This window comes from Salpingoeca rosetta (genome assembly GCF_000188695.1).
Source record: "Salpingoeca rosetta unplaced genomic scaffold supercont1.18, whole genome shotgun sequence".
Classification (NCBI taxonomy): Eukaryota; class Choanoflagellata; order Craspedida; family Salpingoecidae; genus Salpingoeca; species Salpingoeca rosetta.
Window position 1 is genome coordinate 112,492 of NW_004754916.1, and position 11,001 is coordinate 123,492.

Genomic DNA, 11,001 nt, shown 5'->3' on the forward strand with positions numbered 1-11,001 from the left:
GGTTCGTCCCGGGCGGCGGCGTGTCGCTGCAGTCGACGGCGTTTGTGTCGTTTATGGGCGTGAACGATGCGCCGATCCTCGACCTTGACGCGTCGTCGCCCGGCAGCGGGTACAAGGCGGTGTTTGTTGAGGAGCAGGGCGCGGTGGCTGCTGTGTCGCCAACGGACCTTGTGCTGATTGACGTGGACAACGCGACGGTGTCTGGGGCGTGGGCGCGGCTGTGGAGCGCGGAGAGTGCGAGCAACGCCGACGCGCAGGAGCTTGTGACCGACACGAGCGGGACGGGCCTGTCGTGGTCGTACGACAGCGCTTCCCGGGTGCTGAGCGTGAGTGGTGTTGGGACGACGGCTGAGTATGCGACGGTGCTGTCGCGCGTGCAGTACAACAACATGGAGGATGAGCCGCACCCAGCGAACCGCACGGTGACGTTTACGGTGTCTGATGGGCTTGCGACCAGCACGCCCGTGAACAGCACCATCCGCATCCTCCTCACCAATGACCCGCCGCGCCTGTACCTGAATGGCAGCGCCATCGTCCCCGATACCAGCATCGTGTATGACGAGGGCGAGGGCCTGCGGCAACTCTTTGACAATGTGCTCGTGCAAGAGGATGACGTTGGCGACCTCATCACTCAGGCTGTGCTTGAGATCACCAACCCGCAGAACGGCAATCTGGAGAGCATGGCGCTCCTCTCGTTTGTGGGCGCATCCGTTCAGCTTGGCCCGGCCTCGCTGACCCTGACCAAGCCCGACGGCGTCGCGGCGTGGATTCAGATTCTGGAAACGGTCGCATACACCAACGACGCCAAGGCCCCGCGCGGCGAGGTGCAGCGCGTCATCACCGTGCGCATCAAGGACCTTGCAGGCGCGTGGTCAAACACGGCGTCCTGCTTTGTCACCATCATCGAGCGCAACGACTCTCCTGTGCTGACCAGCACCGCATTTGCGCTGGCGGACGAATTCGAGGATGAGACAGACACCACCGCAACACCTCTGGCCGCGCTGATTGGCCCATCCATCACAGATGCTGACGCAGATACCCTCGCTGGTATTGCTGTCACGGGCTTTGACACAGATGGCGGCCGCTGGCAGCTGTTGGTGAACAACACGCTGTGGGTGGACATCCCCGTTGTGTCGCCAGCATCCGCACTGCTGCTGCCACTGGACGACGCTGTCATTCGCTTCGTGCCCTTGCCAGACTTCAATGGCGTGCAAACGCTCTCCTTCCGCGCATGGGACCAGACAGAGGGCGAGGCTTACAACTACACGGACACGACGGCCGCAGCAGCATCGGCATTTAACGCCTTTAGCGCCTCTGTCGGCACGCTGTCCATCAACGTGCTCCCACTTAACGACCGCCCACTCCTCAACGCCACCCGCGTTGCCGCCTTCCCAGACATCAACGAGGACGTTCCTGTTGCCGACAACACTGGTGCGTCGCTGGCTTCGCTCGTCGTGGGCGCTATCGACGACATTGACGCGGGTGCTGTGCCTGGCGTGGCTGTTGTGGAAGCAGACGTCAGCAACGGTGCTTGGCAGTTCTCCCTGGACGGGGGCTCATCCTGGACAACCGCAAACGTGAGCAGCGCGCAGTACCTGCTTCTGGACGCCTCCAGTGCACAGACGCGCCTGCGCTTCCTGCCAAACCTGCAGTTCCACGGCACCACGTCCCTCACCGTGCAGGCCTGGGATCAGACCGACGGCGAGGCAAGCGGCTCCTACGTCAACTCGACACGTGCCGATGCGCCAACGTCACCGTTCAGCCTGGCCCACGCCCGCCTCTTGCTCACCGTCCTGCCTGTGAATGACCAACCCGTGCTCAACGCCACGGCAGCCACGGCAGTGAGCCTCACCCCGATCATGGAGGATGTCCCGTCAGCCGCCAACACCGGCGACGCTGTGTCATCGCTGCTCGAGCGCGTGGTGGTGGACTTTGATGCGGACGCCGTTCTGGGCGCCGTCGTGACCGCTGTCGATGACACCAACGGTATCTGGGAGTACCGGGGCATGTATGCCAGCGCGTGGCGCGCCATGACGCCGCCCAGCGGCAGCGGTCTGCCGCTCCTGCTCAAGGGCACTGCGCGCGTGCGCTTCCGCCCCGGCCTCAACTTCCATGGCAATGCCACGTTCACCTTCCACGCGTGGGACCAGAGCAGCAACTCCACAAACGTCACGTCCGCGCTTGGCGACATGACGGCGGCCATCAGTGACGCCAGCGCCATGGCAGCAATCACCGTGCTGCCCGTCAACGACGCGCCAACCTTCACCGGCGTGCCGCTGCGCCTCAACAGCATCTTCGAGGACGTGCCTGCACGCAACAACTTGGGCACGACCATCGCTGACATTGTCGACGCCGGCGTGATGGACGTGGACGAGGATACGGAGCTTGGCCTCGCGGTCGTCGACTCGAGGGTGGAAGGCGGCTCATGGGAGTACCAGGTGGTTCCTGGTGGCAACTGGTCCACCTTCTTCGGCACCATCCTCATCAACGGTGCGCGCTACCCCGAGTATGCGACGGAGCGCCGTGCAACGCTGCTTGGCCCCGACGCCCGCATCCGCTTCCTGCCCGATCGCAACTTCAACGGCGTGGCCACGCTTGTTGCCAAGGCCTGGGACATGACCGCTGGGTACTCTGGACAGTTCAACGTCGACACGCGAAACGCAGTGCCCACAGGTGCGTTCAGCCTGAACACGACGCAGGTCAGCATCGACGTCGAGTCCGTCAATGACATCACACAGTTGCAGCTCAACGCAACGGGCAACGCCACAAACGCCTTTGTCACGTTTGTCGAAGGCTCTGACGGAACCCTGGTGACGGAGGGTGTCACCCTCACGGATGAGGACGACACGCACCTGGCCTGGGTCGAGCTGCTCCTGGCTGACATTGAAGACGGCACAGACGAGACGCTCACCGTGCACATGGTGAACAGCACGGCCAACGTCACGCTGACAGCGGTGCGCATGGGCATCAACAACGACATGCTGCGCCTGACCCTGAGCGGCAGCGGCCTGTCCCTTGACATGGCTGCGTTGCTCCTGGAGAGCACGACGTACAGCAACGCGGCGCTGGAGCCTGTCGTGGGCGAGCGTGTTCTCACCGTCTCCGTGAGCGACGGCCTCAACCCGGTCTCCGCACAGACGCGCATCAATGTCGTTCCCATCAACGACAACGCGCCCCTCATCTCCAACGTGACCACGGACCTCGTTTATGACGAGAACTCTGGGTTCGTGCACGTTTCCCCCTGGCTGCAGCTCTCGGATGACGACCACAACGACCTCTTCTTCATGGATAAGGCGCTGCTGGAGCTGGAAGACCCACGCACAACCGAAGTGCTGCGTGTCGATGCGCAGAGTGCAGCTGCATCCCTGCCTGGACTGCAGGCGTCATTCGCCAACGGCGTCCTCACCCTCAACGGCCCTCTCTCCGTCAACGACATGCAGGCGGTGCTGCGAGAGGTGGAGTATGCGGACGAGGCGGAGGAGCCCGATCCGGACGCACGCCGTATCCATCTCACAGTCCTGGACGATGACTTCATCTCAAACGAGGTGGTGTTTGAGCTCGAGATGGCTCTCATCAACGACCAGACGCCCGTGGTTGATCTGAGCGGCGACGCTGCTGCGGGCATCGACTACGACAACGTCACCTTTGTGGAAGAGGGCGCGGACGTCAGCGTGGTGGATGCGCAGCGCCTGACGGTGCGCGACGATGACTCTGGACCTTTCCTCATGCAGTGGGCCAGCGCCACCATTGTCAACGGCCAGGACGGCAGCGCAGAGCAGCTGTACGTCACGGCAACGTCGCCCAACATCACGTCCGTGGTGTACACGCCAGCAAACTACACGCTGGAGCTGCGCGGTGCGGCGGAGGCGAGCGAGTACGAGCGTGTGCTGCGCACGCTCATGTACGGCAACAGCGCGGACGAGCCGCAGCCGCCGACAGAGCGCAACATCAGCGTTGTGGTCGCAGACGACAGCCACGTGAGCGCGGCGGCGGTGAGCAGGGTGCGCATTGAGCTGACCAACGACGCGCCCGTGATTGACCTGAGCGGGCCCAGTGTGCCTGGGCGCGACGTTGTTGCGCAGTACCGCGAGGGCCAGGGCGCGCTGTCGCTCGTGGACAGCAGCGCCGCGCGCATCTCGGACGACGATGACACGGAGCTGGCGTACGTGAGCGTGTCGATTGTGCCTCGCCCGGACGCGGAGGCTGAGGTGCTTGCGTTTGACGCTGGCGTCCTGAGCGGGGCCGGCAGCGGCATCACGGTGAACGCGACGAGCGCAGGCGTGGTGCTGCGTGGCCCCGCAAGCGTGGGCGCGTTTGAGGCCGTGCTGCGGACGCTGACGTACGAGAACACAATGGCCAAGCCCGGGCGGCCGAGCACGGCGCTGCGGCACGTGGAGGTTGTTGCCGAGGACGTGCGCGGCGGCGTGTCGCTGCAGTCGACGGCGTTTGTGTCGTTTATGGGCGTGAACGATGCGCCGATCCTCGACCTTGACGCGTCGTCGCCCGGCAGCGGGTACGAGGCGGTGTTTGTTGAGGAGCAGGGCGCGGTGGCTGCTGTGTCGCCAACGGACCTTGTGCTGATTGACGTGGACAACGCGACGGTGTCTGGGGCGTGGGCGCGGCTGTGGAGCGCGGAGAGTGCGAGCAACGCCGACGCGCAGGAGCTTGTGACCGACACGAGCGGGACGGGCCTGTCGTGGTCGTACGACAGCGCTTCCCGGGTGCTGAGCGTGAGTGGTGTTGGGACGACGGCTGAGTATGCGACGGTGCTGTCGCGCGTGCAGTACAACAACATGGAGGATGAGCCGCACCCAGCGAACCGCACGGTGACGTTTACGGTGTCTGACGGGCTTGCGACCAGCACGCCCGTGAACAGCACCATCCGCATCCTCCTCACCAACGACCCGCCGCGCCTTGCCGCCTCGAGCAACCTTCGCAACGTGTTTGAGGACGCGGCGTTGGCCGTGTTCCCCGACCTGGTTTTGGAGGATGACGACAGCGACTCGCTCTCCTCTGCTGTGTTCCGCATCCTCAACCCCGTCGATGGCGTTCTGGAGCGAGTGTACCTGCCTGCTGATGTTGCTGTGCCTTCTGGCCTTGAGCTGCGGGACAACGACACCAACAGCATGAGTGTTGTCGGTACCGCGCCTCTGTCAACGTGGCAGGACGTCCTCTCGTCCGTCCACTACCGCTCGCTCTCACAGCAGCCATACCCGGCTATTCGCGAGGTGACACTGCAGGCGCGTGACGACATGAACGCCACCAGCAACACGGTGCGCGCGAACATTGGTGTGTCGACGCAAAATGACGCGCCGCGCCACCGCTCCAGCTACCCGTACGACGAAACAGTGTCTGTGCTTGAGGATGGCGTGCTCGTTCTGCCCTCGCTGCGGTACTTCCACGATCCGGACGACGTGCTGCAGCCGAGCGGCGTCGTCGTGACGCCTTCACCCCATCACGGTACAGCCCAGGTGAACATGACCAACGGTGATGTTGTGTACACGCCCGACGCCAACTACTTTGGCAGCGACTCGTTTGGCTTCCTCGTGTGCGACAGCAAGCAGGCGTGCTCCCCAGCCACCATTGACGTGGCTGTGCAGCCTGTGAACGACCGACCAACGGCCGAGAACCTGACGGTGACCGGCCCCGAGGACACGCTGTTTGTGATTGATCTCCTTTCGCTGGTGGACGACGTGGAGGATGCTGCCGAGCTCTGGCGCGGCCTGAGCATTGTGAGCGAGCCCGGCCGCGGGCGCCTCGTTGGCTGGCTTGCAGGCGACGGCACCAGCACCACCACATCCACCGCTGCATCGACGCTGTCTTCAACGACGATGGATGGCTCTGGGATGGACGCCACCATGCCCCCGATGTCCGGTGACGGTGGTTCTGGCGATACAACCACCACCGCCACTACCACTACCACGAGCACGAGCACGACAGCAACGACGACGACGACCATGACCACGTCCTCTTCGTCGTGGTCACTGGACATGGGCTCTGGTGACACTTCTTCTTCTTCTTCTTCAACAACGACAACGGCCACGACAACAACCACAGGATCTGGTATGTCACCACCAGTGTTCAGCACGACAACTACCACGACAACCACTGCACCGGGCAGCACAACGGCCTTTGCTGGATCCGTGACGCCCGCACCCCCGACAGAACCCACGCTGCCGGACACCCTATTTGAGCCGACACTTGGGCTTGTGGGGTACATTCCCGATGCGCACTACCACGGGGAGGACGCGTTCCGCTTTGAGGTGTGCGATCCAGAGGGCCTGTGCTCGCAGGCTGTGATCTCACTGGTGATTGAGAGCGTCAACGACGTGCCTGTCGCCGTGAGCATTGCGCTGACCACCGAGGAGGACATGGCCGTTGCTGTGGACGTTGGCCCGTACGTCGCTGATGTGGAGGATGCCGACACGTCCCTGGCGCTGACGGTGACGCAACCAACCAGCGGCACGGGCATTGCTGCCGGCAACACCATCACATACCAGCCAAACGCGCAGTTCACGGGCCAGGACGCCTTCACGTACACGGTGTGCGACCGCGACGGCGCGTGCGCAACGGCAAATGTGAGCGTGTTCGTGCACGCCATCAACGACCGCCCGCGCGCCGCCAACATCACTGGCGAGCTGCTTGAGGATTCATCGCTGACCCTGAACCTCGTAGACCTCGTGTTTGACGTGGAGGACCAGCTCGACGGCATGGACGTCACCATCACCGAGGACGTGCAGAGCGGCGCGCTCACGTACGACGCCAACTCGGGCATTGCGCTGTATGTGCCCGATGAGAACTTCAACGGCTGGGATGGCTTCACGTACCGCGTGTGCGACACGCAGGGGCTGTGCAGGGTTGGCCGCGTGGACCTGACGGTGTGGGCGATGAACGACGTGCCCGTGACCTCCACGGCGACGCTGACGGTGCGCGAGGACGAGGCACACGCGCTGGCGCTGCGCCCGTACGTGTCCGATGTGGAGGACAACGCGGCGGACCTGCAGTTCACCGTGGCCGTTGCCCCACTCCACGGCACGGCCAGCATCGACGCCAGCACGGCCGTGCTCACGTACACGCCTGCCAGCGACTACTCTGGCCTGGACACGGTGCGCTACCGTGTGTGTGACACGGAGGGCGCGTGCGCGCGCGGCGAGGTCGACATCACGGTGACTGAGGTCAACGACGCACCGGTGGCGTCGGATGTGGCGACCACCACGCCGGAGGACACGCCACTGCTGCTCCTCGCAAGGGACTACGTGGTGGACGTGGACGACGACGTTGCGGACCTGTCCGTGACCGTGGGCGCGCCAACGACGGAGCATGGCACGCTGCGCGTGGACACACGCACGGGTATCATCTCCTACACCCCGGACGACAACTTCCACGGCACAGACGCGTTCAACTTCACCGTGTGCGACCTTGCTGGCCTGTGCGACACTGCCAGTGTCAGCGTGGAGGTGCTGAGCGTCAACGACGCACCCACCGTGGCCGATGTGCAGGAGAACGTGCTTGCAGGCACGGCCATTGTGCTTGACGTTGTGTCGCTTGCGGAGGACGTGGACGAGGAGCCGCCGTCCGACCCGAACCACGTGCTCAACCCGCTCTCCGTGCGCGTCACGCGCCAGCCGGAGAACAACCTGGCCTTTGTGGAGGTGGTGGACGGGCGTGCCGTGGTGACATACGTTGCGCAAGAGACCACGTCCACGTACGGCTTCTTCGGCACGGAGACGTTTGAGTTCGAGGTGTGCGACAAGTTCCAGGAGTGCGCGCGCGGCACGGCGACCATCACAGTTGACTTTGAGGGCCCCGCCGTGGCCTCGGTTGTCGCATCTGACCCGGACGACGGCGACTTCACCTTCTCCACCGGAGACGAGATTGTGGTCACGTTCAGCGAGGCCACCAACATGCCGTTTGGCACCTCGCTTGACGAGGAGGACGTGGCGCAGCTCCTTGAGCTACCGACCGCCCTCGCCTTCTCCGGCCGCTTCACGGGCGCATGGGCAAGCCCGACGGAGCTCGTGCTCACCGTGGCGCAGTGCCTCACGTGCCGTGGCGAGGAGACGGGCTTGCAGTTTGACACAACACCGCCGGCCGTGAGCCTCATCTTCATGGACCAGTTTGCTGGCGAGCGCATTCGCGTGCGCGCCGAGGGCGGCCTGCGCAACGCCGCAGAGACGTCGCTGCCGTCCACGGCGGTGGCACCGCGCTTCACGGGCGACTGGGGCCGTGCTCAGCCGCAGGTCACCACGATTGAGGTGAGCTCGCCAACGGACGTGAGCCCGTCCGAGGCCGGCTTTGCGCTGCCAACGGGCACGCAGCTGGTGCTGTCGTTCAACGGCCCTGTGAACCGCCTCGCGTGCACGGAGCTGACGGCCGAGGACTTTGACCTGGTGTTCCTGCAGCAGGTGCTGAGCCGCGGCGACGACGACGCGCTCACGGCTGACCTCGGGTCCGTTGTTGGCCGCTGGGTGGTGGCTGGCAGCGACGAGTGCCCGCTGACGGAGGACGAGGCGATGCAGCTGGGTGCAAACGGCGGTGCTGTGACTGCACGACGCCGCCGCGCAGCCAACGTGCCCACGTACGCAGACTCACTCATGCTGTACGTGGTTGACGCCAGCACACAGACGCTGCCGTCTGTGTCTGACCTGACGCTCTTCCTGAGTGTGGATGACACGTCGCTCGGCACGGAGTTCAACAACTACCTGCAGTCGTCCTCGCAGACCACGCGCAAGGTGATTGACGTCATGGACCCGAACTTCGACCCCGTGACGGATGCGTCCACAACCAACGAGGGCGTGTATGTCGTGACATTTGTGGCCGCCGACCCCGACAACCGCGACTCGGAGTTCTCCGTGGGCGACACGCTCACGCTGACGTTCAACACGGCCGTGGTGAGCAGGGACGTGAGCACGAAGCGCGCCATTGACGAGGCACTCGTGTTTGAGCAGGAGGGTGTGGCCGTGGACATTGCGGATTACGAGGGCGAGTTCACGGCGCCAGATACGCTGGTGATCACCGTCCTCAACGCGACGAGCAACATTGTGCCTGCTGTTGGCGGGATGCGCGTGCGCATGCTGCCGGAGACGTTCGTCGCCGCAAACGACGAGAGCGTGGTGAACGTGCAGTCCGGCCGGCTGCTGGAGGGCGACTTTGGCAGCCCGCGCGAGACCAGCGCCATGTACTACGTGGCGCCCGTGCTGCTGTTTGTGATTGCGGGCCTGTTTGCGCTGTTTGCCCTCTTCAAGCAGAAGCGCGCGGAGGACAAGCGCAAGATGTCCGCAGCCGTTCTCACGAGCGGACAGGAGCAGACGTGGATGCAGCCGCCACCAGCGGTCACCATGCGCAAGACACAGGACCCCTTCACCAACTTTGACACGCTCGGTGCCAGCCAGCACGGCAGCGCAGCAGCAGCGGCGGCCTCGTCCACAAAGCCACAAGAGAAGCGCGTGTCTGTGCCGCGGCTGTCGTTTGACGCCAACGCGCACCGCTCGCTGCCTCAACCGCCGTCGCAGCAGCAGTTCTCGCCGCGCCGCCGCCCATCACTCATCGCTCGCTCGGGATCAACATCCTCCCAGCAGCAGCAGCAGCAACAGCAGCAGTCAAACCCGCTGTCTCCAGTTGCTGTTCCGCCCCTGCGCCGGGACAGTGCAGGCGAGGGCGCCGTGCCCCGCCGCTCCAACATGCCCAAGGGCTCACTGCCACCACTTCGCACGCAAGACCCCTTCCGTGCTGCCAGCGGGGCGCCGCATTTCCTGCCGCCACTGGCCAAGCGGCCTGGCGCAGGCACCACGCGCCCGCCAAGCCTGTCCCGCCCGCCGCCACCAGCAGCTGGTCGGCTGGCGTCGCTCTCACGTGCACCGGGACAGGGCGGGGCCAAGCGGCCGTCACTCGCTGCACCGCCACGCCCGTCGCTGCCGAGCCTGAGGCGCGGGCCACCAACCATGAGGCCGCCGCCAGGCACACGGGGCGACAGCAAGCAGTAATCGATTTGGGTGTGAGGAAGTGGGTGGTGATCTTTGTGTGACGTGACAAGGGTGAAGTTTGTTGTTGATGTGTGAGTGTGCGTTGTGTACTGTGTTCGACTTGTGTTTGTGTTCCGTGTGTTGTGTTTGTGTGACCTGGGAGATGAATGAGCAGTGCTGAGGTGAGCTGCGGTCTGGGATGTGTTGTTTTCGCATGTGTACGAGCGTGTGTGGAGTGATATGATGACGTGACGTGAGTGATGTGATGATGTGATTCGTGTGACATTCCCATTTCGTTGAATATGTTCTTTTACTTGTGTATTGTGTCGTTTGTTTTCCTGTCATTCTGCCTTGTGACCCCCCACTCTTTGCCTGCAAGCAAGCGGTGCAGTGTGGCTTTTGATGTCGGTTCCGTCCTTTCTTTTTGTCATTGATTTGTTGTGCCCATTGTGTTTGAGTGTTGGGTCTCATCTGACTGTTTGTTGTTCTGCCCTAACCATGAGTGCGCAAGTGGCAAGAGTGAGCTGAGAATGACCGGGGCATGTGGTGTGCGGGCGTGGGAAGCAACAGCTGTTGTCTCCACACCTCCGCCATCTCGTTCGCGGCGTCTCTCGCTCTGGCTCTCACTTGCGCCATTCATTGTCAGTAAACAGCAACACTGCATTCACTGAGCACGCACAACGACTTTGCTATGGGGTGGCGGTACGTTTTGGGTGTAACGTGATGGACTTGATTTCACACCACTGCTTTGGTTCTTTTACTGTTTGCTGTGTTGTTGCAGAAGAAGGGAAAGAGGTGGGGCGGGGAGGGGAGACACGAAGGAATGACAAAACAACAAAAGTTACACCCAACACCACGTCGCAGTGCAACGAGTTAGGAGGAGGAGGAGAAGCCGCCCATGAAGACTTTGCTCTTGAGGAGTTCTGCCGTCAGTCCGCTCGCCATCTCAATCGCCGCCTTCTCGCTGCACGGATGGCAGTTTCATGTGTGTGTGTGTGTGTGTGTGTGTGTGTGTGTGTGTGTGTGTGTGTGTGTGTGT

At 63.4% G+C, this 11,001-nt stretch overlaps 1 protein-coding gene across 1 annotated transcript in view; it reads left to right on the forward strand.

The window, feature by feature from the left end:
• The window catches only part of PTSG_12444 (uncharacterized protein), a gene marked incomplete at its 3' end in the record, with an annotated part of 38,551 nt that extends 28,568 nt beyond the window's left edge, over positions 1-9,983 (forward strand). Inside the window, exon 8 of the mRNA XM_004991759.1 lies at positions 33-9,983. Within this exon, the coding sequence (XP_004991816.1) occupies positions 33-9,983 (9,951 nt within the window). The remainder of the gene's footprint in view (positions 1-32) is intronic.
• Between the last annotated feature and the right edge of the window lie 1,018 nt (positions 9,984-11,001).